Here is a 25367-nt window from a genome sequence, read left to right as displayed (position 1 = left end):
CTATGAAGGAGGGAAATATTCTGGATTTTCACCTTAAGGACATTACAACCACAAGGACTCAACGAAGAGTGTAAATGGATGCCTTGGTTGTAATCCTGTTCTATTTTAAGTATTAAAGTATTATAAATAAGTATTATTAGGTTTGTCTTAACTATGTTTTAAGCATCATATCAGTCCACTCAGTCCCCTTTAAGGGAGCATACAGTCCGTGAGTATGGTTGCTACACGTTTTAGGATTTGAAAAGCAGCCTAATCAGGAGCAAATTTCAGAGATTACTTACTCCTCAATTAGTTGAGGAGGTCAGGGAACGCTTATCGAATTTACAGATGACACCAAATTGGGTGGGATAGCTAATACCCTGGAAGACAGAAACAAACTTCAAAGTGATCTTGATAGGCTGGAGCACTGGGCTCAAAACAACAGGATGAAATTGAATAGGGATAAATGCCAAGTTCTACATTTAGGAAATAGAAACCAAATGCAGTTACAAGATGGGGGATACTTGGCTCAGCAATACTACAAAGGAGAAGGATCTTGGAATTGTTGTAGATCGCAAGCTGAATATGAGCCAACAGTGTGATGTGGCTGCAAAAAAAGCAAATAGTATTCTGGGATGCATTAATAGAGGTATAGCTTCCAAATTGTGTGAAGAACTGGTTCTCCTCTATTCAGCACTGGTTACGCCACATCTAGAGTATTGCTTCCAGTTCTGGACACCATACTTCAAGAAGGATGCAGACAAGCTGGAGCGTGTTCAAAGGTGGGCCATGAGGATGATCACGGGTCTGGAGACAAAGCTCTATGAGGAGAGATTGAAAGAACTGGGCATGTTTAGCCTGGAGAAGAGAAGATTGGGAGGAGACAAGATAGCACTCTTAAAATATTAAAAAGGTTGTCACACAGTGAAGGGCCTGGATCTCTTCTCAATCCTCCCAGAGTGCAGGACACGGAATAACGGGCTCAAGTTAAAGGAAGCCAGATTCCAGCAGGACATCAGGAAAAACCTCCTGACTGTTAGAGCAGTATGACAAAGGAATCAGTGACCTAGGGAGGTTGTGGGCTCTCCCACACTAGAGGCCTTCAAGAGGCAGCTGGACAACCACCTTTCAGGTATACTTTAGGGTGGATTCCTGCATTGAGCAGGGGGTTGGACTCTGGCCTTGTAGGTTCCTTCCAACTCTATGATTATATGTACACCGGTTTCTGGGGAACGTGGGCAGGAGGTTGCTGTTGCACTCATGTCCTGCTTGTGCTCTTCTTACGTTCTTATGATCACAGGAGAAATGAATGGGTTTGTGAAGTTCTGGGGAAGGAGGGGATCAGAGTGTCAGTGTGAGAGTCCTCCCAACAGAACAAGAATAGCATTTGTAGACGCCAAACGGCTGTGTTTACAGTGGAAAATGCTGGATATCAGGGTTGAACTCTCAGCCCCCTGACAAAGACACAAGTTCCTGTGCTGTGTGGCTTGGATGGTAGATCAACTTTAGAATGAGACCTGAAAGGTAAAGCGATTGGGAAACGCTGCCCTTGGCCTTGACCTGAGCCGTTTCTTTCCGTCTCTAATCGCTCTTCTCTGCCTGGAATCCTCCCTCCTGCTTCAGGTCGAGGGGATTTTGGCCAGAGCACCCACAGATTTCCCTGAGGCAGAGAAGACTCCACCGGGAACCACACAGAGGCCGCTGGACAGGTGGATCTTGCAGGAGGGGGACAGAGGACCCTCCTCACTGGGTAAGGATTAGTGGGATGTTTTTCCCCATGGTCTCCCTCCCTCAATTACGCCTGAAGTGCATGAGCTGTCTTAATGTTCTCCTTGAGCCTGATTTTGCTGGGGGAGATACTCAAAAAGGAAATGTTGTTTAGTAACGTGGTTCGAGGGTATCAGACCCACTCTGGCCCGGTCTTACACACTCACCAACTAAGGTCCTCCTCCAGGCACCTACTCAGAGGGAAGATCAGAGGACGACAACAAAGGAGAGGCCTTCTCTGTGGTGGCCCTCCCAACTGTGGAACAATCTCCCCAATTTGGTTCACATGGCACCGACATTGTTATCTTTTCAGTGCCAGGTCAAGCAATATGTAATTAGCAATATGTAATTAGTAATATGTAATTAATTAGCCTGGGTCTGTTTTTATAGGGTCATAGTTTTAAAACTTGTTATAGTAGTTTTATATGTATGTGTATATTGTATATTTTCGCAGTTTTAAATATTTGGATATTGTTTTTAAGTGCTTCGGCTATGGTATGGTAAACAAATGCAATAAATAAAAAAACAATGAAAATAAACAATGAAAATGGGAATAGTTAAGAATGTGAACTTACCTTCTCACCTTCTTTACCTTCCTCACAGGGAGCAAAACAACCTGCAGGGGAAGTGAACTGATCCTGGGGGCTCCTTCTGGACCTCGTTGGCTTGGTGGTGGAGCGGAAGCGGTTTCTGCACAGCCTGGGCAGGTAGGGGAGTCCTGGGGGCCTCCGTCTCCTGCACATCTCTTTGGTCCTGGAAGAACCTGCCCCTTTAGCCTTTGCTCTTATTATTATTATTATATTTATTTGTATCCCGCCTTTTGCCAATGCTGGGCCTCAAGGCGGCCTTACAAAGTTTAAAATATACATGGGGGGGGGGAGGGAAACAAAACCATAAACAATTAAAAATACACAACAAAATTATAAGACATTAACAAAGATGGAGGGCTGGATTATTCTCCAAAGGCCTGCTTGAACAAAAATTTTTAGCCTGCTTCCGAAAGCCCATCAAGGAAGATGGCTGCTAGGAAGGCCTTGAATGTCACTCGCAGTGCTTTGGCATTCAGAAAGAGGACCTCACCATCCTTGTCTTCATGGATTGCTACATAATGCTTAAAGAGAACATCATTTCTTCTTCTTCTTTCAGGGTCTGGTGACCTTTGAGGAGGTGGCCGTGCATTTCTCGGAGGAGGAGTGGGCTCTGCTGGATCCAGGCCAGAGGACTCTGCACAAAGAAGTCATGGCGGAGAATCGTGGGATCCTGGCCTCTCTGGGTAAGGAATGGGATTCCTCTGGGTAAGGCTCCCTCTCTGCCTCTTTGCCAGATCCTGGAAGGTGGAATTTCAGCTCTTCTTTCTTTGTGTCAGTGCAGAATACAAACGTCATTGACTCCGAAGACCTGACAAAACGTTGAGAAAAGCCCATTGATGGACTTGCTCTGTGGCAGAGATGGCTGCCAATCCATCTGACTTTGCTGCTATAATTGCATCTGCATCATATTGAAGATGTTACAGATATTATCTTAATGGTCTCCATGGAGGAGAGGAGAGTTAAGCCTTTTCAGAAGACAGCTCTGGAAAGCTTGCTTTTCATTTTAAGATTTAACTAGCCATTGAAAATAACCATTAGGGTTGAATTCCCACTTTCCTGTTCCCAGTTAAATGATCAGCTAGGAGACAATGGCAGATTTTAAGTGTATTTTATTTTTACAGTATTTTATGTTGTTCATTTATTCTCCCAACTACTTTATTTGAGTTACTCCATATAGATGAAAGCATTGTATGGCAGTCTAGTTCTCAGTTCTATTGATCGTCGGGATATTTAATGTGTTTGGAAGGATCTGCCTCACCAACGATTTTTTTTTTATCCTGTGAATCAAATCAGCAACCATTTGTTTTGTTCCAAGATTTCAAGATGATTTCTGTGTTTATACTTGCAGGTGATCACAGGGAGAGCAAGAAAAATGGCCTACACCAGAGAAGGAAAACTGAAACTGAAGAGAAGAGGGAAAATGAATCTATTTCTTTGGAAGGATCAGACGTCTGTGAAACTCCAATACTAGAAGCACCAAATAAAAAGAACATTCGTAAAAGGAAGAAACAGAGTAAAACTCAGAAGATTCATTCTAACTTTCAATGCCTAGTGTGTGAAAAACCATTCACTTTCCACTCACAACTTAACTTGCATAAAAGAATTCACACTGGGGAGAAGCCCTATAAATGCTTTGAGTGTGGGAAGAGCTTTGCTCGCAGAGAAACACTTATGCTGCATCAAAGAATTCACACTGGGGAGAAGCCCTATAAATGCTTAGAATGCGGGAAGAGCTTTGCTCGCAGAGAAACACTTATGCTGCATCAAAGACTTCACACTGGGGAGAAGCCCTATAAATGCTTAGAGTGCGGGAAGAGCTTTGCTCGCAGCATCAGCCTTAAGCTGCATCAAATAATTCACACTGGGGAGAAGCCCAATAAATGCTTAGAGTGCGGGAAGAGCTTTGCTCACAGCATCAGCCTTAAGCAGCATCAAAGAATTCACACTGGGGAGAAGCCCTATAAATGCTTAGAGTGCGGAAAGAGCTTTACTCAATGCTCAAGCCTTAAGGAGCATCATAGAATTCACACTGGGGAGAAGTCCTGTAAATGCTTAGAATGTGGGAAGACCTTTGCTCAGAGGACACAGCTTAAGCAGCATCAAGTAATTCACACTGGGGAGAAGCCCTATAAATGCTTTGAGTGCGGGAAGAGCTTTGCTCGCAGAGACACACTAATACTGCATCAAAGAATTCACACTGGGGAAAAGCCCTATAAATGCTTAGAGTGTGGGAAGACCTTTGCTCAGAGGACACAACTTAAGCAGCATCAAAGAAATCACACTGGGGAGAAGCCCTATAAATGCTTTGAGTGCGGGAAGAGCTTTGCTCGCAGAGAAACACTTATGCTGCATCAAAGAATTCACACTGGGGAGAAGCCCTATAAATGCTTAGAGTGTGGGAAGACCTTTGCTCAGAGGACACAACTTAAGCAGCATCAAAGAAATCACACTGGGGAGAAGCCCTATAAATGCTTTGAGTGCGGGAAGAGCTTTGCTCGCAGAGAAACACTTATGCTGCATCAAAGAATTCACACTGGGGAGGAGCCCTATAAATGCTTTGAGTGCGGGAAGAGCTTTGCTGACAGCAGCAAACTTAAGCAGCATAAAAGAACTCACACTGGGGAGAAGCCCTATAAATGCTTTGAGTGCGGGAAGAGCTTTGCTGACAGCAGCAAACTTAAGCGGCATCAAAGAATTCACACTGGGGAGAAGCCCTATAAATGCTTAGAATGCGGGAAGAGCTTTGCTGACAGCATCAGCCTTAAGCGGCATCAAACAATTCACACTGGGGAGAAGCCCTATAAATGCTTAGAGTGCGGGAAGAGCTTTGCTCAGAGCACCAGCCTTAAGCGGCATCACACAATTCACACTGGGGAGAAGCCCTATAAATGCTTAGAGTGCGGGAAGAGCTTTTCTGAAAGCAGCAAACTTAAGCAGCATAAAAGAACTCACACTGGGGAGAAGCCCCATGAATGCTTTGAGTGCGGGAAGAGCTTTTCTGAAAGCAGCAGCCTTAAGCGGCATCAAACAATTCACACTGGGGAGAAGCCCTATAAATGCTTTGAGTGCGAGAAGAGCTTTGCTCAGAGCAGCAGCCTTAAGCTGCATCAAAGAAGTTTGTGTCATCTGCAAACTTGATAAGCGTTCCCTGCACCTTCTTCAACATTTAATAAAAATGTTGAAGAGCACTGGGCCCAGGACTGATCCCTGCGGTACCCCACTCCTTACCTCCCCTCAGATTGAGAAGGTACTGTTGATAAGCATTCTTTGAGTCTGAGTCTGTGGCCAACTATGTATCCATCTAATAGTTGTTCCATCTAGCCCACTTTTAGCTCTTTTGTTTATCGGAATATCCTGGGGCACTTTGTCAAAAGCTTTGCTGAAGTCAAGATATATGACATCCACAGCATTCCCACAGTTCACAAGGGAGGTTATCCAATTGTTCTTGACAAATCCCTGTTGGCTTCTAGTAATTATTGCATTGTTTTCAGGGTGCTTACAGATTAACTTCTTTAGAATCTGCTCCAGAATTTTCCCAGGGATGGATGTCAGACTGACTGGCCTGTCTTTTCCCAGGTTCCTCCTTTTTGCCCTGTTTGAAGAAGGGACAACGTTACCCTCCTCCAGACATACGGCCCCTCACCTGTCTTCCATGATTTCGCAAAGATAATAGACTCTGGTTCTGAGAGTTCTTCCGCTAGCTCCTTCATTACTCTAGGATGCAGTTCATCAGGCCCTGGAGGTTTGATCTCATTCAAGGAAATTAGGTGTTCTTTGACCATTTGTTTATCAATCTCAGATTGCAATCCTTCCCCCTGAACTTGTGCTTCACTTTCTCCAGAGGGGTCATAGACCCGCTTTTGGGAAAAGACTGAGCCAAAGTAGGAATTCAGCACTTCAGGCTTTTCTTTGTCATCTGTTATCAATTACCCATCCTCGTCAAGCAGTTGAACCACCATTTCTTTCCTGTGTGTTTTACTATTCATGTATCTGAAGAAAGCCTTTTTATTGCTTTTAGCATCCCTCGCTAATCTCAGCTCATTGTCAGCTTTAGCCTTCCTGACGCCATTTCGGCACTTCTGTGCCACCTGTCTGTACTCTTCTTTTGTAGCCTGGCCTTCTTTCCACTTCCTGTATGTATCCCTTTTTTGTTTTCAGATCATCTCTAAGCTTTTTGTGGAGCCACATTGGTTTCTTCTGTTGTCTTCTAACTTTTTTTCCTTGTTGGAATGGTTTGTAATTGTGCTGTTAAAATTTCTTTTTAAAAATACTCCCACCCATCTTGGACTCCTTTTCTCATTAGGGTCACTTGCCATGGGACCTTGCTTATCATAGTTCTGAGCTTATGAAAATCAGCTTTCCTAAAATCCAGAGTATGTGTACAGCTACACTCAGCTTTTGTCTCCTTTATAACCAAGAATTCAAGTACGAGGTGGTCGCTTTCCCCCAGAGTTCCCGTAACTGCTACTTTATCCACTAAGTCATCCCTACTGATCAATATCAAGTCAAGGATTGCTGATCCTCTAGTTCCTTCCTCCACTTTCTGTAGGAGGAAGTGATCACCCACACTTTTGGCAGTATTTGTTTCCCAAAAGATATCAGGGTAACTGAAGTCCCCCATCACTACTACATCACACTTCCTTGAAACACTGCCAATTTGTTTCTCAAAAGTTTAGTCCTCGTCTTCTCCTTGATTGGGTGATCAGTAGTAGACTCCAATTATAATTTTCTTTTTAGTCCTCACCACATTTCTTTTAACCCTGATGCTCTCGATGGGGCTCCCAGTCTGATCCGCCTGTATTTCTGTGCAGGGATAGGTATTTTTAACATATAGTGCAACTCCGCTTCCCTTTCGATTTCTTCTGCTCTTTTTGAACGAGTTACATTCTTCAATTGCTATATTCCAGTCATGGGAGTCATCCCACCAAGTTTCAGTTATACCTATCATGTCGTATTTGCCTTCATGTAATAAAAGTTCAAGTTCATTCTGTTTGTTTCCCACACTCTGGGCATTAGCATATAGGCATTAAAGACTATGTGCTTTATAGTCTGGCTTTGTTCCTATATTGTTTTGGACAATATTTTGGGGCACTATTGGAGCTGTTCTCTGCGTTAGGATGCATGGGCCTTCTTCTACTGTTGCCTTCAAGTTTACATGTCCCAGCCCCATAAGATTCAGTTTAAAGCCCTCCTGATCAAGTTCTTTATGCTGTGGCCAAGCTTATTTGGGAACTATTCTTGACAAACATGAATTTTATGTTATTTCATAATAATTATGTTAAGGTTTGGAATGAAGTTAAAGGTTTTGCAAGAAGGAAAACGGTTCAACTGTCACTTTTGGGGAGAATTGCAACAGTTAAAATAAATGCTTTGCCTAGAATGTTATTTTTGTTTCAAACAATACCCATTGTAACATTGGATTTAGCATTTGAGCAGTGACAGAGAGAGATCTAAGTTTAAACGGCAAGCAAAAAACCCAAGAGTTAAAATTAAAATATTGCAGGATGCAAAAGAAAGAGGAGGGCTGGGCCTACCGGACCTCAAAGTGTATTTCTCGGACTGCTGTTTAATGTTGATGAAAGATTGGGTGTTGTTGAAAAATAGGAGACTGTTGGAACTGGAAGGATACAAATTGAGATTTGGATGGCATGGCTACTTGTGGTACGATAAAGCCAAGGTTCATGTAGAATTTAATAATAATATGTACCTAACTAATATGTACCTCCCATATGTTCCTACCCGGACCTTAAGATCATCTACAGGAGCCCTTCTCCGTGAGCCCCTGCCAAAGGAAGTGAGGCAGGTGGCTACTAGGAGGAGGGCTTTCTCTGCTGTGGCACCCCGGTTGTGGAACGAGCTCCCCAGAGAGGTCCGCCTGGCGCCTACACTGTACTGCTTTCGTCGCCAGCTGAAGACCTTTTTATTCACTGAGTATTTTAACACTTAATTTTAACTTAAATTTAAATTTTACTGTTTTAACTCTGAATTTTAATCTTATAAACAACTTTGCTGTGTGGTTTTATCCTGGTTGCGCTTTTTATACTGTATTTCGTAATTGTGTTTTTAACCTGTTGGATGTTTTTTGTGGTTTTAATTTTTGTGAACCGCCCAGAGAGCTTCGGCTATTGGGCGGTATAAAAATGTAATAAATAAATAAATAATAAATAAATAATGTAAACCAAGGTTCTGTCATAAAATACCACTTTGGGTATCGGCCCAGGGGGCTATTCATAGAAGGGAATTGACAAATCTGCCTAAATGGTTGACATATAATGATGTATTACAAATGTCACAAGATGAATATCAGTTAAAATCAAGGGAGGAACTGCTGAAAGATGGTCATACGTGTTTTGGTATGTACAAATTAGGCTTCCTTGTGCACAAGTCATGGAAAGGTTTAAAATAGACAAAAGAATGGTGGGTTTGAGCAATCAAAATCTGAATTTGAAATGACGTTATGTCCAAATGATGAACATGTTGTTGTGGTTAGGTTTTTAACCACAGAAGGAAAAGGACTCTAAAGAGTTAAAAAGATGTCCTTGGCCAGATTGTCTCTGCCAGGAGAAGTCCAGTATGAAGCAGATTCTTCCCTGGCCTACGTGCGGTACGAGATGTACAAGATGAAGAGACTATTGGTTAATTGGGCCAAGGAGAAAAGTGTATTTAAGAAGTCCATGTTGTATGGCTTCTTACTGCTGGAACTTACTGCTGGAACTTACTGCTGGAACTTACTGCTGGAACTTACTGCTGACATTATCAGACTGCTGATGTTATACTGCTACGTTGTTGCTGTACTGTTGGTGAAAGGACTGTATATATGACCATTTATTCTGTAAGTAATTTATTTAGTGTCAGTAAAGCTTCTTACTGACCAAAGACCGTGAGTGCTTCTTTTTGTTCCTAAATTCAAGCTGAAACCATTTCCAGACTCTACGCTGCTGCTATTTCGCACTCTGCTATATTTTTGGGTAAGCAATTACCCCGATAGGTTATGCGCCCAGAGAAAGTCTGGAAGGCATAATTTTTGGTTGCTGGAAAGCTTGAGAGCAAAGGAACGCTGGAGGGAAAGACGGAGTCGAGCTCAGGCAGTTCATCGAGCTCAGACGGGTCTGTATCCAGTGTGAGTCGCGCTCCAGCCCAGCCGGTGAGGATGGCCCAGGTTCAGATGGCATCCAGTATTCCGGTGGAACGGCTGAATGAGAGAAATTACTTAACGTGGTCATTCAAGATGGAAATGTTTTTGAAGCGGGACAGATGTTGGAACGTCGTGAGTGTCCCGAGGCCGGTTGGTCAGACTGCTCAAGAAGCACAAGTGTGGGAAGAGCAGAATGAAAGGGCCAAAGCAAACATTGTCTTGAGTATGGAGGACTCGCAAATTGTCCATATCAACAGAGATGAGACGGCAAGAGACAGCTGGAATGCGCTGAGACAGATTTATGTGCGTGCGTCGGCAAGCACACGGCTGAGCCTCACCAGAGAGCTGTATCGGTTAAAGTTGGAGGAGGCTGGAAGTTTGGCAAATCATCTCCAACAGGTGAGATCTCTATTTGTCCAGTTGCAGGAGGTCGGAATCGTTTTTACGGAAGAGCATAAGTGCTACCTGATTTTGGGGTCGTTGCCTCAAAGCTGGGACATTCTGACAACCAGTCTGGAAAGTATGAAGACTGATGAACTCACTCTTCATTATTTGACGGGTCGTTTGCTCCAAGAAGAGAAACGGCGTCTTTCCAGGAAGGAGGAAAACTGCCAGGAAAGGGTTAAGCAGGCAGCCCTTGGCAGCGGAGAAAGAATGCAGAAAGATAAGTGTTTCCAAGACAACAGTGTGGAGAGAGCCGCAGTTGCAGTAAGAAAGTGTTATTTTTGCAAACAGCCGGGTCATATCAAACGCTTCTGTAAAAAAAGGAAGAAGGGAGTTACACAGGCTGGAGAGAAGAAGGAATGCTCGAATGCATTTGTCTCAGCCACAGTGAGGTGTAACGAGGCCCAAGAGGTTTGGCTGATTGATTCTGCGTCGTCCAGAACAATTTCTAATAATCCAGAGGCGTTTCGGAAGTTGGAACCAAGCAAGGTGAAGTCAATCACGCTTGCAGATGGACGAACGTCGAGGGTGGAAGGAATTGGCTGTTGCTACGTTCCATGTCTGCAAAAGGAGTGTGAACAGGTTCTGTATGTTCCAGATTTAGATTTTTGTCTCCTTTCTGTTAGTGCTCTAACGTCTGAAGGATACGTTGTTACGTTTCAGAAGGATGAGTGCCAAGTGATTAAGGATGGACAAAATGTGGCACTGGGACATGTTAAAAATGGACTATTTTACATGGGTGCAGGTAAAGAAAGGGTGGCACAAACTGGTAACGTGCCAGACCATGAAAATTGTGTTCATGAGTTGCACAGGCGTTTAGGTCATGCAAGTTTTAAAGTGTTAAGTCACATGCCTCAAGTGTGTACAGGGTTAAGCTTGCGAAACTGTAAAAATTTCTTGGATTGTTCAATCTGTCATCAGACCAAATCCCGGGTGCAGAACATCTGCAGGAAAAGTGACAGGGTGTCACAAAAGCCTTTTGAATTGGTGTTTATTGACTTGGTAGGGCCATTCACGCCTACACAAGGGGGATCCAGTTACGTGCTTGTAATTCTGGATGATTACACACGCTTTAGTTGGTGTTATTTACTGAAGCGAAAATCAGAAGCTTTTGAAACTTTTAGGGATTGGAAAACTTGGGCGGAAAAGTTCTTTAACAAGCCCATTATTTCTGTGCAGTCGGACCGTGGGGGTGAGTTTGTTTCTGGAAGGTTCTGTGAGTGGTTTAGGAAAACAGGAATCACACACAGGTTAATAGATCCCCAAACTCCTTTTCAAAATGGGTCAATTGAGAGAAGAATTGGAGTACTTCAAATGAAGAAAGATTCTCTCATGGCTGATGCAAACGCTGAGCAAGATTTGTGGGGAGAAGCATTTTTAACCGCAAACTATCTGTGTAATAGAACCTGGAGCAGGGTTACAGGCAGTTCGCCTTACTGTTTACTTTTTGGTTCAAAGCCAGATTTGTCTCACTTGAGAACATGGGGGTCTTGGGCATACGTGCATATCCCAAAGTCCAAAAGATCTAAAGGTGAAACCAAGTCTGTGAAATTACGTTTTGTGGGTTATTCTGGTATGCAATCCAAATCTTGGCGTTTTTCCCTAAGTCATGGGAAGGTGGTTGTTTCTAGGTCTGCTACTTTTCAGGAGGCAGGTTGGGACAGGATTCAAGGTTCCCAAGTTCTGTTAGAAACCGTGAACAACCAGGAAAAAACAGTAACTCAGGGGTTAACTTCTCAGAGCCCTCACATCTCTGAGAAGAGTGTTTCCACTCCCAAAAGTGGAAGGGAGGAGGGAAATGAAAGGGAGGAAGAAATTGCCAGTGTACCTCGTCGTTCACAAAGAAAAAACAAAGGAATTCCACCTTTAAAGTATTCAGATGAATTCAGTGTGTGTTGTGTGAAGTCTGAACCTGAGAGTTACAGTGATGTGTTGAAATTGTCTGAACAAGAGCAAGAAAAGTGTTTTCAGGCAGCGAAAACTGAAAGGGGGTGTTTTCAAACACACGTGTCTGTATGCAAAGGGGCAAGCAAAAGAGTACATGATTGTGGAGCTAGTGGTTCGTCTACTGGTGGCAGGGAGTTCCCAAGACCACATTCAAGAAAACTCAGCCCAAAGCTGCAGGAAGGGTTGAAACTGAAGTCTCTGGGGAAAGTTAGGTGTTACCTTGGTGTAGAGGTAGAAAAGTTTCCAAAGGAAATTACCTAAAAAGCCAGAAGCAGAAAGTTTTAAAATTGCTGGAAGATTGCAAAGTAATTCAACGCCCCAAAGCACAAAGTTTTTCAACAGTGCTTGGAAGAAGAAGAAAAGAAAAGCTTACATATAAATAAGTCTCTGGGAAATGTAACACACAGAGAAATGTACACAATGTTGGGATTGTTGTAAACATGTAAAGTTGATTTCTTACAGGTGAAATGTAATGAAATGTAAATTGTATTTTTTCTGTAGTTAAAAATGAAAGGGTGTTGTGGTTAGGTTTTTAACCACAGAAGGAAAAGGACTCTAAAGAGTTAAAAAGATGTCCTTGGCCAGATTGTCTCTGCCAGGAGAAGTCCAGTATGAAGCAGATTCTTCCCTGGCCTACGTGCGGTACGAGATGTACAAGATGAAGAGACTATTGGTTAATTGGGCCAAGGAGAAAAGTGTATTTAAGAAGTCCATGTTGTATGGCTTCTTACTGCTGGAACTTACTGCTGGAACTTACTGCTGGAACTTACTGCTGGAACTTACTGCTGACATTATCAGACTGCTGATGTTATACTGCTACGTTGTTGCTGTACTGTTGGTGAAAGGACTGTATATATGACCATTTATTCTGTAAGTAATTTATTTAGTGTCAGTAAAGCTTCTTACTGACCAAAGACCGTGAGTGCTTCTTTTTGTTCCTAAATTCAAGCTGAAACCATTTCCAGACTCTACGCTGCTGCTATTTCGCACTCTGCTATATTTTTGGGTAAGCAATTACCCCGATACATGTTATCTCAAAGATACATAAACTTTTATTAAAGAATGAGAGGGAGGATGAGCAGGTAAAAGACTATGATAAAATGGGCTCAAAACTTTGGATACAACGTTTCAATGGAACAGTTGGAGAATATGGGGGGAAGGTTTGAAATTTACATTATGTTCAAGACTTAAAGAGAATTTTTTTAATATGATGTACAAATGGTATATGTCTCCTGTAAAGTTGGCTGAAATGTATAAGAGTCCCTCGGGAAACTGTTGGAAATTAGGAGAAGGAGGAAACTTTTATCATCTTTGGTAGACTTGTAAAAAAGCCAAAGCATTCTGGATACAAATACACTCTTGAATTCAAAAAAAATTCTCAAGACTAACATACAAATGAAACGGGAGCCTTCCTACCAGGACTAATTCTGGTTCCTGACTTGGAGCTGAGCAGAAGCAGGGAAAAGCAGCTGGCCCAGCTCGAGTAGGAGCTAGAAAAGTAAGCCAGATTCCCAGGGAGCGAGCGAACAGGGAGCGAGCTAACAGGAAGAGCAAACAGTAGTTTGACAGGGGGAGTGTAGGGGAAGAGGAGACCAAGGAAAGGGGAACAAGAGAAGCCTCAAGGAAACCCAGGAGGCTGCCAATTCAAAGAGGCCGTGTGCTTGCCATGTGCTCCTGAGTGCTGAGTGAGAGGTTGGTGTTTATAGTTGCTGCAGGAGCTGAAGGGGGAGTGGCCTGATTGTCAGTTGGTCTCAGCAATCAGTGCCTAATTGCTGTTGATTGTTGTTGGCCTTTCAGTGACCTCATTCTGGTTCCTGACTTGGAGCTGAGCAGAAGCAGGGAAAAGCAGCTGGCCCAGCTCGAGTAGGAGCTAGAAAAGTAAGCCAGATTCCCAGGGAGCGAGCTAACAGGGAGCGAGCTAACAGGAAGAGCAAACGAGTTTGGCAGGGGGAGTGTAGGGGAAGAGGAGACCAAGGAAAGGGGAACAAGAGAAGCCTCAAGGAAACCCAGGAGGCTGCCAATTCAAAGAGGCCGTGTGCTTGCCATGTGCTCCTGAGTGCTGAGTGAGAGGTTGGTGTTTATAGTTGCTGCAGGAGCTGAAGGGGGAGTGGCCTGATTGTCAGTTGGTCTCAGCAATCAGTGCCTAATTGCTGTTGATTGTTGTTGGCCTTTCAGTGACCTCATTCTGGTTCCTGACTTGGAGCTGAGCAGAAGCAGGGAAAAGCAGCTGGCCCAGCTCGAGTAGGAGCTAGAAAAGTAAGCCAGATTCCCAGGGAGCGAGCGAACAGGGAGCGAGCTAACAGGAAGAGCAAACAGGAGTTCGGCAGGGGAGGCCAAAGGGGAGGCCTCTAAAAAAATAATAATAATAAAATAAAATAAAATAGAATAAAATAAAAAATAAATAAAAAAGAGGTGGGGAAAAAAAGAAAAACATAAAGAGAAAAAAACCCCACAAAACCACCACCAAAAAACCCCCAAAACCAAACCTCCACCCCAAAAAGATCTTACTTTCCCTTAAGACATCCTCATATAGTTGTGTACCTTCAGAGAGGACACAACAAAGCAAAGGCAATTCTACTATAATCAAAAAGGGAAAAAACCAAAGCAGAAATCGACAGTCTGGATGGAAAGGAGTCCCTAGAGGTGGTGACCTGCAAAGGGTGTGCAATGTTCGTGTTTCTGCTTGAGCTCAACATGGCGTATACCTGCAACAAGTGCAAGCTGGTGGCACTTTTGGAAGAAAAAGTGAGAGGACTTGAGCAGCGAGTGTCCACCCTCCAAGGAATAAGAGAAGTCGAGGAGTTCTTCGACCGAACAGTGGAACTGCAACAGCAACAAGAAGCACATGAGATTGAAGAACAACAGCCAGCTGAAGCAGAAGTGGAGTATGCTGAGGGGAGGAAAGCCAATGAAGAGGAAACTCCCTGGAAAAGAGTGACAGTTAGGAGAGGAGGAATTAGAGGGCGTTCTGCACCGGTGGAGCCATTGCAGTTAAGCAACCGCTTTCAGCTTCTGGAGAATGAGACTGAAGGACAGTTTGCAGAGGAAGAAGTACAGGAGGCACCATGCAACAGTGACCAAGAGACAGAAGGTAGGTCAACCAAGAAGAAGAGAAGAGTAGTCGTTGTGGGAGACTCCCTGCTGCGTGGGATTGAAACCCAAGTATGTCGTGAAGACCCATGGACTCGCCAGGTGTGCTGTTTCCCTGGAGCACAGATTAGAGATGTGACTGAAGGGTTACCGAAGCTCATAAAGCCCACGGACACATACCCCTTTCTTCTCATCCATGTGGGAACAAATGATGTCGCCAAGCAGAGCTACGAAGAAATCATTTCAGACTTTGAAGTTCTGGGAAGGAAACTGAAGAACTTTGGGGCCCAGGTAGTTTTCTCATCCATCCTCCCGGTTCTTGGAAGAGGATTAGAAAGGGAAAGAAAAATACTCCGGATGAACGACTGGCTTCGAAAGTGGTGCCGTCGTGAGAGTTTTGGATTCTGGGACCACGGGCTACGCTACTTGGAACATGGACTGCTGGCAAGGGATGGGTTGCACCTCACAAGGGCTGGAAAGAATGAGTTCGGCCACAGCATGAAGAACTTCATCAGGAGGGCTTTAAACTGAATCTTGCGGGGGTGGGAGACGTAAATTTTGAGGCAACAATGGATGAAGGCCAATGCACCACAGTACAGAGAACAGCTCCAACAGAGTCCCAAAATAGTGTCTGCAACAAGGTAGGAACAAAGCCAGACTATAAAACACATGGTCTTCGATGTCTATATACTAATGCCCAGAGCATGGGAAACAAACAGAATGAACTTGAACTCTTATTACATGAAGGCAAATACGACTTGATAGGTATAACTGAAACTTGGTGGGATGACTCCCATGACTGGAATATAGCAATTGAAGGATATAACTTGTTCAAAAAGAACAGAAGAAATAGAAAGGGAGGTGGAGTTGCACTATATGTTGAAAATACCTATCCCTGCACAGAAATACAGGCGGATGAGATTGGGAGCCCCGTTGAGAGCGTCCGGATTAAAATAAATGGGGCTAGGAATAAAAAGAATGTGATAATCGGAGTCTACTACCGACCACCCAATCAAGGAGAAGACGAGGACAAAACTTTTGAGAAACAAATTGCCAGTGTTTCAAGGAAGTGTGATGTAGTAGTGATGGGGGACTTCAATTACCCTGATATCTGTTGGGAGACCATTACTGCCAAAAGCGGCCCTTCCAAGAAATTCCTGACATGTATGGGTGATAACTTTCTCCTACAGAAAGTGGTGGAAGGAACTAGAGGATCGGCAATCCTTGACTTGTTATTGACCAATAGGGATGACTTAGTGGATAAAGTGGCAGTTACGGGAACTCTGGGGGGAAGTGACCACGTCATACTTGAATTCTTGATTATGAAGGAGACAAAAGTTGAGCGTAGCCATACACGTACTCTGGATTTTAGGAAAGCTGATTTTAATAAACTCAGACCTATAATAAGTAAGGTCCCGTGGCAAGGGAGCCTAAAAAGAAAAGGAGTGCAGGATGGGTGGGAGTATCTAAAAAATGAAATTTTAAAGGCACAGTTACAAACAATTCCAACAAGGAGAAAAGATAGAAGACAACAGAGGAAACCAATGTGGCTCCACAAAAAGCTTATTGATGAACTGAAAACAAAAAGGGATACATATAGGAAGTGGAAGGAAGGCCAGGCTACAAAAGAAGAGTACAGACAAGTGGCGCAGAAGTGCCGAAATGGCGTCAGGAAGGCTAAAGCTGTGAATGAGCTGAGATTAGCGAGGGATGCTAAAAGCAATAAAAAGGCTTTCTTCAGATACGTGAGTAGTAAAAGACAGAGGAAAGAAATGGTGGTTCAACTGCTTAGTGAGGAGGGCAAATTGATAACAGACGACAAAGAAAAGGCTGAAGTGCTCAATTCCTACTTTGCCTCGGTCTTCTCCCCAAAGCGGGTCTATGACCCCCCTGGAGAAAGTGAAGCAGAAGTTGAGGGGGCAGGATTGCAGTTTGAGATTGATAAACAAATGGTCAAAGAACACCTAATTTCCTTGAATGAGTTCAAATCCCCAGGGCCCGATGAACTGCATCCAAGAGTAATGAAGGAGCTAGCGGAAGAACTCTCAGAACCTTTGTCTATTATCTTTGCAAAATCATGGAAGACGGGTGAGGTGCCGGACGACTGGAGGAGGGCTAACGTTGTCCCTATCTTCAAAAAGGGCAAAAAGGAGGAACCTGGGAACTACAGACCAGTAAGTCTGACATCCATCCCTGGGAAAATTCTGGAGCAGATTATAAAGAAGTCAATCTGTAAACACCTTGAAATCAATGCAGTGATTACTAGAAGCCAACATGGATTTGTCAGGAACAAATCCTGTCAGACTAATTTGATCTCATTTTTTGATAGGATAACCTCCCTTGTGGACCGTGGGAATGCTGTGGATGTCATATATCTTGACTTCAGCAAAGCTTTTGACAAAGTACCACATGACATTCTGATTAACAAACTAGCTAAAAGTGGGCTTGATGGAACAACTATTAGGTGGATCCACAGTTGGCTACAGAATCGGACTCAAAGAGTACTTATCAATGGAACCTTCTCAAACTGGGGAGAGGCAACGAGTGGGGTGCCGCAGGGCTCAGTCCTGGGCCCAGTGCTCTTCAACATTTTTATTAATGATTTGGACGAGGAGGTGCAGGGAACGCTGATCAAATTTGCAGATGACACAAAATTGGGTGGGATAGCTAATACCCTGGAAGACAGAAACAAACTTCAAAGTGATCTTGATAGGCTGGAGTGCTGGGCTGAAAACAACAGAATGAAATTTAATAGGGATAAATGCCAAGTTCTACATTTAGGGAATAGAAACCAAATGCACAGTTACAAGATGGGGGACACTTGGCTCAGCAATACTACAAACGAGAAGGATCTTGGAATTGTTGTAGATCACAAGCTGAATATGAGCCAACAGTGCGATAGGGCTGCAAGAAAGGCAAATGCTATTTTGGGCTGCATTAATAGAAGTATAGCTTCCAAATCACGGGAGGTACTGGTTCCTCTCTATTCGGCCCTGGTTAGGCCTCATCTAGAGTATTGCGTCCAGTTCTGGGCTCCACAATTCAAGAAGGATGCAGACAAGCTGGAGCGTGTTCAGAAGAGGGCAACCAGGATGATCAGAGGTCTAGAAACAAAGCCCTATGAAGAGAGACTGAAAGAACTGGGCATGTTTAGCCTGGAGAAGAGAAGATTGAGGGGAGACATGATAGCACTCTTCAAATACTTAAAAGGTTGTCACACAGAGGAGGGCCAGGATCTCTTCTCAATCCTCCCAGAGTGCAGGACACGGAATAACGGGCTCAAGTTAAAGGAAGCCAGATTCCGGCTGGACATCAGGAAAAACTTCCTGACTGTTAGAGCAGTGCGACGGTGGAATCAGCTACCTAGGGAGGTTGTGGGCTCTCCCACACTAGAGGCATTCAAGAGACAGCTGGACAACCATCTGTCAGGGATGCTTTAGGGTGGATTCCTGCATTGAGCAGGGGGTTGGACTCGATGGCCTTGTAGGCCCCTTCCAACTCTGCTATTCTATGATTCTATGATTCTAATGGATAAACTGCTAAAAGAGAAGGGGGGAATTTTATTTCTATATATGACAATGGCAGCGAGACCGTTGTATGTACACAAATGGGAGAATGAAACACCAACAACGAATGAATGGATGTTGGAGTTGGCGGACATGGCAAAACTCACATCGATAACGAGAGAAAAGTTCACATCCACGTTTATATCTGAATGGAAACCTCTGATAGCATTTTTGCAAGAAACCGAGAGAAACGATGTATTTGTCTGTGGAGATATAGTTAAGATAGAAGAAAGAGATGAATTTGTTTACTGTGTTAAATGTAATGGAGGAACGAGAAAAGATACTTCGCTTTTCTGATATGAAGAAAGCCGAAAGTACACATTAACCTTAGATGATTTTTTGTTTGTACTCTTTGTAATGTTCTTGTGGTATGGATGTCTGTGATGTTTGAAATAATAAAAAAGAATTATGCTAGGAAGACACGTTGTCTGTGACTTTGGGCAAAAATAAATAGAAGACAGTAGTTTTTAAATGACTAATATATAGGGGTGTGCACGGACCCCCCGCTCCGCTTCACTTGCAGATCCGCCATTTTCCGGAGCGGGTCGCTCCGCTCCGCCCCCGCTCCGCCCACTTCCGCTCCGCTCCGCTCGGAGCTCCGGATCCGGATCCGGAGCTCCGTTTTTGCCCCCCCATAGGGTTGCATTGAAAGCTAAAAAAGTAAACAACTTTTTTTCCGTTGAAGTTAGAAACCTCACGTTTGGCACCATGACACCTCATGGGCGTATACACACACACGCCAAGTTTCAAGGCAATCCCATCATCCCCTGATTTTTGGGGAATTTTTGAAAATCGGGCACCCCATTCACACCCCTTGGGATAGCTCCGTCAATTTGCATGTTAGAAACCTCAAACTCGGCACCATGAGAGCTTATCCATGTGTCCACATGCACGCCAAGTTGCAAGCAAATCCCATCATCCCCTGATTTTTGGCATGGCTTAACTCACCCCAAATTGTCCCATTCTACAACTACGTCAATTTGCATGTTTGAAACCCCAAAGTCGGCACCATGATAGCTTATCCACGTGTCCACATGGACGCCAAGTTGCAAGGCAATCCCATCATCCCCTGACTTTTGGGGAATTTATGAAAATCGGGCACCCCATTCACACCCCTTGGGATAGCTCCGTCAATTTGCATGTTAGAAACCTCAAACTCGGCACCATGAGAGCTTATCCATGTGTCCACATGCACGCCAAGTTGCAAGCAAATCCCATCATCCCCTGATTTTTGGCGCGGCTTAAACTTTTTAACTCACCCCAAATCAAGTCCCATTCTACAACTACGTCAATTTGCACGTTAGAAACCTATCCTTTGGTCCCATGACAGCTTACCCATGTGTCCCCATGGACACCAAGTTTCAAGGCAATCCCATCATCCCCTGATGTTAGGGGAACTTTTGAAATTTGAACACTCCAGTATGTCAGGGATTTAAAGTTGCAATTGCAGACAGCTCAATGGGGCCAGTTCCAAGGCAATCCCAACATGCCACGAGATAACCCTAAATCTTCTGGCACATTTGAAAAAGGGATTATTGAATTTGATAAAGTCTAAGTGAGCGCAGGAAGGACTTCTCCCCTGAGTCAAAGCAAGACACATACACCATCGCTGCAAGGCGGGAAGGGGAGAAGGGAGGGAAAGCAGGCAGGCAGCATGCATTGTAGTGCTGCAAGGATGGCTTGAGCACTAACGCATAGCAAACCAACCCATAAGTGGGCGCAAAGTGAGGCAAAGATGGCTGGTTCTTTCTTTCTAAGCCAGCAGTTACACCTTGAGGGGCACAGAGGAGGACGATTGGGAGCAAACCAGGCACCAGGCGGGCAGAGAGGCAGGCAGAGTAGGCGAGGAGTCAGTCCTGGCAGATGCCCCACCACAGCAGCACCCCGGGGGAGGCGGGCAGGCGGGCAGGCAGGCAGGCAGGCTGCGGGCATTTCTGGGGGCACAAGGAAGTGATGGCTGGTTTCTAAGCCAGCATTGCAGTTAGTCACGCATTGCAAACGCAAACCATCCCAGCGAGTCGGTCACCGAGGAGGACAGGCTAGCAGAGGGGCAGGCAGAGTGACATGTCATAGATCTAGTATTGGGGAGGAGTCAGTCCCGGCAGATGCCCCAACACAGTAGCACCCTGGGTGGGCATTGGAAAACGCCATCTTGTGGGTCAATACTTCCCCCACCCCATGTCCTGCAGGGTTGCCTGCCTAACCCTTGTGGGGATGGGAGATGGAGAGCTTAGAGTGGCAGTGCCAGCAGCAGCCTTCGGCTTTCCCCTGGAACCAGTCGCCTTGCCCGCCTCTTTCCCCAGCAAGATCGCCTGGTGCTGCCTATGAAGATGCATCTTCATGCTGCTGGTTCCATAATGCCCTGTCGATGAACCCCTGCTTAGGCTGAGTTTGCAGTGGCGACAGACAGCAAAGCGGGGATCCGCTCCCAACTCAAAGTGGTCCCACACGATGCTTGTCTTTCGTTTCCGTGGTGACACCACCAATTGCCCGCCTGAGCTCTCTGGTGTTGCCACAGAAACAGGGGTGTGGGATGAGACTGGGGAGAGAGCCTCGGCCTGCTGCTGCTCCTCCTCAGCCCCCACATCCTGGAGGCCCACCGCCTCCTCCTCCTCCCCCCCCTCCACTGTGCTGAGGACCTCGTCTAGGTCCATCAGCGGGCTCGTGGGCTGAAAGGAGAATGAAGGAGTTGGGGATACTCCTCCTCCTCTAATGGCACTGCTGCCACGTGCCTCTTGCAAACGGGCACTTTTCCCATTCCCACCCTCAAAAAGAGAACGCCGGGCACAAGTTGCAGAAGAGAGTGGCTCTGCCTGCTGCTTGTCCTGCTTCTGTTTTGGAGCAGTCAGCCAAGGAGTTGCCCGTTTGAGTTTCACAGGAGGAGAGGAAGCCTGCTTACTGCTGGCAGACTGAGCCTTGCTGCTTTCAGCACGCCTGCTTCCTCTTTTCATGATGACTAACAAAATATTAATACTACTAATACTATGTATAAGGTACTACTAAGAATATGTATAAGAAGAATATAATATGTTTAAATGTAGGGAAATGGGACAAGAACAATAAAATATACTACTACTAATATGTATGAGAATATACTAATATATATATATATATATATATACTACTAAGAATATCTACAAGAATATAATAATATGTTTTAGAATATTACTAATAAATGTAGGGAAATGGGACAAGAAATGGGACAACCACTACTATAAGAAGAACAAAATATGAATACTACTACTAATATGTATGAGAATGTATACTAATAGACTACTAAGACTATGTAAAAGAATATAATAATAATATGTTTAAGAATAGGGAAATGGTGTGCGTATGCTTTCCCCAAAATGCTCAATCTGTGGCTGCCTGTTGAACTTGACAAAAGCAGCCCACTCCGTCGAAGTTACACAGAGAAGAAAAAGAGAATCCAATTTTTTTGGTATATTTGGTATATAGAAGATAGAAGGAAACACAATCAGGATTTAAGAGAGGGGAGGGGGAAAAAGAACCAACCACTACTATAAGAAGAACAAAATATGAATACTAATATAATATGTATGAGAATATATACTAATGGACTATGTGAAAGAATATAATAAAATATGTTTAAGAATATAAATGTAGGGAAATGGGACAAAAAGTGTGTGTATGCTTTCAAAAGAAAGCTTTCACAAAAGCAGAACAGTCAGGCTTTAATACAGGGAAGGGGGGGGGGCAACCAACCCAACCACACACTCCAAAATTCAAAAATAAAGTTTATATTAAATCAAAGTAAGGGGAAAACACAGGGCAAACTAAGCTACAAGTCAGAAAGAAGCAAACAAACACACACACACGCGCCAAACTAAACCTATCCTAATCTATCTCCAAAGTCCAAAGCAGGAGCACTAACTAACTAAGTGTTCCCTCCACGAACGCCAACCCACAAAGAGACACAAAACAGAAAGTTCTCAGGGTGGGTCTGCCTTAGTCCCCCCTCCAACGCTGGGATTGGAGGAGGATGCTTTCTGAGGAGATCAATTCTCATCAGGATTGGGAGTTGAATGTGCCTGTCATCGCTTCCAAAAAAATAAAAAAATAAATAAAAAAAACCCAAACCCCGATTTTTAAAAAAATATTGCACGTGAACCACAGCACGCAGAAAGTTGAGAGTGGTCTCAAAATGACCCCCATCCACGACTCTCTGTGCACAAGAATTTTCAGAACGATAGCTTAACCCCCCCCCCCCCAGTTATCCCCGATTCTTTCCCTCAATGCAATCCTATGGGCGAAAAGCCGAAACGCAGTTTGAGCCGCGCGGTTGACCCGATTTTTAAAAAAATATTGCACGTGAACCACAGCACGCAGAGAGGTGAGAGTGGTCTCAAAATGACCCCCATCCACGACTCTCTGTGCACAAGAATTTCCAGAACGATAGCTTCAAAAACAACGTAGTTATGCGCGATTATTTGCCGCAATGCAATCCTATGGCGAAATGTTTTCAAGATGGCGACCGGAGCGCTCCGCCTGAACTCGGAGCTCCGAAAAATGGTCGCTTCTCTTCGCCTTGCTTCTAGGGGGTCCGCGGTCCGCTCCTACTCCGCCTCTGGGTAAGGCGGAGCAGGCCAATCCGCTACTGCTTCTACGCTCCTAATCGGAGCGGAGCACATCCCTACTAATATATATAAGGTGCCTGAAATCACACAACTACCCAAACCACTAGTGAAGAGAGATGACTAACAAGAAACCCATTTATGGTTTGGGTCGTTGTGTGCTTTCCGGCACCTTATATATATTAGTCTGTGCCTTTGGAGACAGTACTGTACGGATGCCACGGGGAAGAATTTATTAAATAGCGCCCGCCTTGCCTTGCCTTGCCTCACTGGTCACCACCACTACCGCCACCTCGCCCCATGCTGCTGCTGCCACTACTGCTGCCGCAGCAGCCTCTCCCACAGGGATTGTCCATCCGGGCGCAAATATTCCCCAGCCAGGCTAATGGCGAATGCGATCTGTGCACTTTCCTGGAGTTCAGAAAACGTGCAGCCTGCTCCCCCACGCCCCCCACGCTTTCCCCAGAGGTTTTTAAATAAATTGAAAATTCCCCCCCGGAGCCCCCCAGAGGGTATGATAACCCGGAGATTCTGGGGGAAACTGGCCAGGTGGTTACCAGAGCTGCACTCCTGGAACAATCCTCATGGCCTTGGGGACTCACAGCATCAGGCAAAGTGTATTCCTCCCAGATCAGCAGGCAAGTGCTTAAGCCAGGACTACTCAGACAGCTTGGGAAGGTGCTGGCTCCAGGGAAAGTTTCTTTCCCCACAATCGGACATACTGTGAGGACTTTTCTTCCACATTTTCAGCACTCCATGCTTGTGTGAATTTTCTATGGGTCATCAAAGTTGATTGATGAAATATTCTACTCCAATTGTATTCGTTCTCCTGTAACGGAGTCTTCTAAAACCAAGGGCTCTGCTCTACGGAAAGGTTTTTCCACATTCCATTTACTATTAGAATTTACTGGACTCTTCCTTATGTGCGACCTTCAAAGCAATTTCAAGCCTTTGCTATGATGGACGCTCAATGCACAGTTTGAGCGCTGATAGAGCTTCTGCCTGCATGAATTTTGTGATGTGATTTAAGATGTATTGCATGACTACAACGTAAATAAATACTACTACTACAATGCCAAACAATGCAACACAAGAAGATAATTAATCACAATAAATAAGATTAAAAGTCAGAAATATAAAATCAAATTACACTAAATAAAACCTAAGTGCAGCTGACTGAGAGACAAGGACTGCGCTATGTTTTCTCTGTGGGCAAGTATGGATTTGCTATGGGCAAATGCTTTCATGGGCTTTAATATATCCTGCTTTTAGGGATGAAGGGAGCCCTGCGGTTCACATAACGGGCTCAAGTTAAAGGAAGCCAGATTCCGGCTGGACATCAGGAAAAACTTCCTGACTGTTAGAGCAGTGCGACAATGGAATCAGCTACCTAGGGAGGTTGTGGGCTCTCCCACACTAGAGGCATTCAAGAGGCAGCTGGACAACCATCTGTCAGGGATGCTTTAGGGTGGATTCCTGCATTGAGCAGGGGGTTGGACTCGATGGCCTTGTAGGCCCCTTCCAACTCTGCTATTCTATGATTCTATGATCCTAAGAGCGGGTGGAAATCAGTTCGCTTCCGCCCCTTTTTGGGGTTCAAGTGCAGGGAACAGAGAGGGCTTAGAGTGGAGCCATGGGATGCATTGGGAGAGAAACTCTGATTCATCAGCAGACCTCTTATTTCCAGAAGGGCCAAAGGTTTTCCTGCCTTGAGCCTGAGATGGAGTCAGACCTGCTCTCAAAGAAGGGGTCCAGGTGTGGAACAAGAGGCCACCATGAGAAGAAGTTGCCATGTGTGTTTTAGTCCTCACGACTAGAGGCTCCATGGATCCAGAATCTTCCTGTACCCTGATAAAACTTCACCTAACATTAGGGTGACCCTATGGAAAGGAGGACAGGGCTCCTGTATCTTTAACAGTTGTGCTGAAAAGGGAATTTCGGCAGGTGTCATTTGTATACATGCAGAAGCTGGTGAAATTCCCTCTTCATCGCAACAGTTAAAGCTGCAGGAGCTATACTAGAGTGACCAGATTTAAAAGAGGGCAGCTTTAACTGTGGTGATGAAGAGGGAATTTCACCAGGTTCCCCATATTATAAAAATGACACCTGCTGAAATTATTGTTTCTATGCAACTGCTAAAGATACGGGAGCCCTGTCCTCCTTTTCATAGGCTCACCTTACTTGACCTCTCTCTTTTTAGAGCATCTATTCTTGTTTAGAGTTCTGAAGGGCACCAGGTTGGGGAACACTATTC

At 44.6% G+C, this 25367-nt stretch overlaps 1 protein-coding gene across 1 annotated transcript in view; it reads left to right on the top strand.

Moving 5' to 3' along the window:
* LOC134395814 (uncharacterized) overlaps positions 1 to 25367 on the top strand; it is a gene marked incomplete at both ends in the record, with an annotated part of 217491 nt that overhangs the window by 78725 nt on the left and 113399 nt on the right. The window contains 1 exon segment of the mRNA XM_063121973.1: positions 3938 to 5356. Coding sequence (XP_062978043.1) covers positions 3938 to 5356 — 1419 coding nt within the window.

This window comes from Elgaria multicarinata, chromosome 3 (genome assembly GCF_023053635.1).
Source record: "Elgaria multicarinata webbii isolate HBS135686 ecotype San Diego chromosome 3, rElgMul1.1.pri, whole genome shotgun sequence".
Classification (NCBI taxonomy): Eukaryota; Metazoa; Chordata; class Lepidosauria; order Squamata; family Anguidae; genus Elgaria; species Elgaria multicarinata.
The sequence above is the reverse complement of the archived record's forward strand: the minus strand, read 5'-3'. Positions and strand labels throughout refer to the sequence as shown.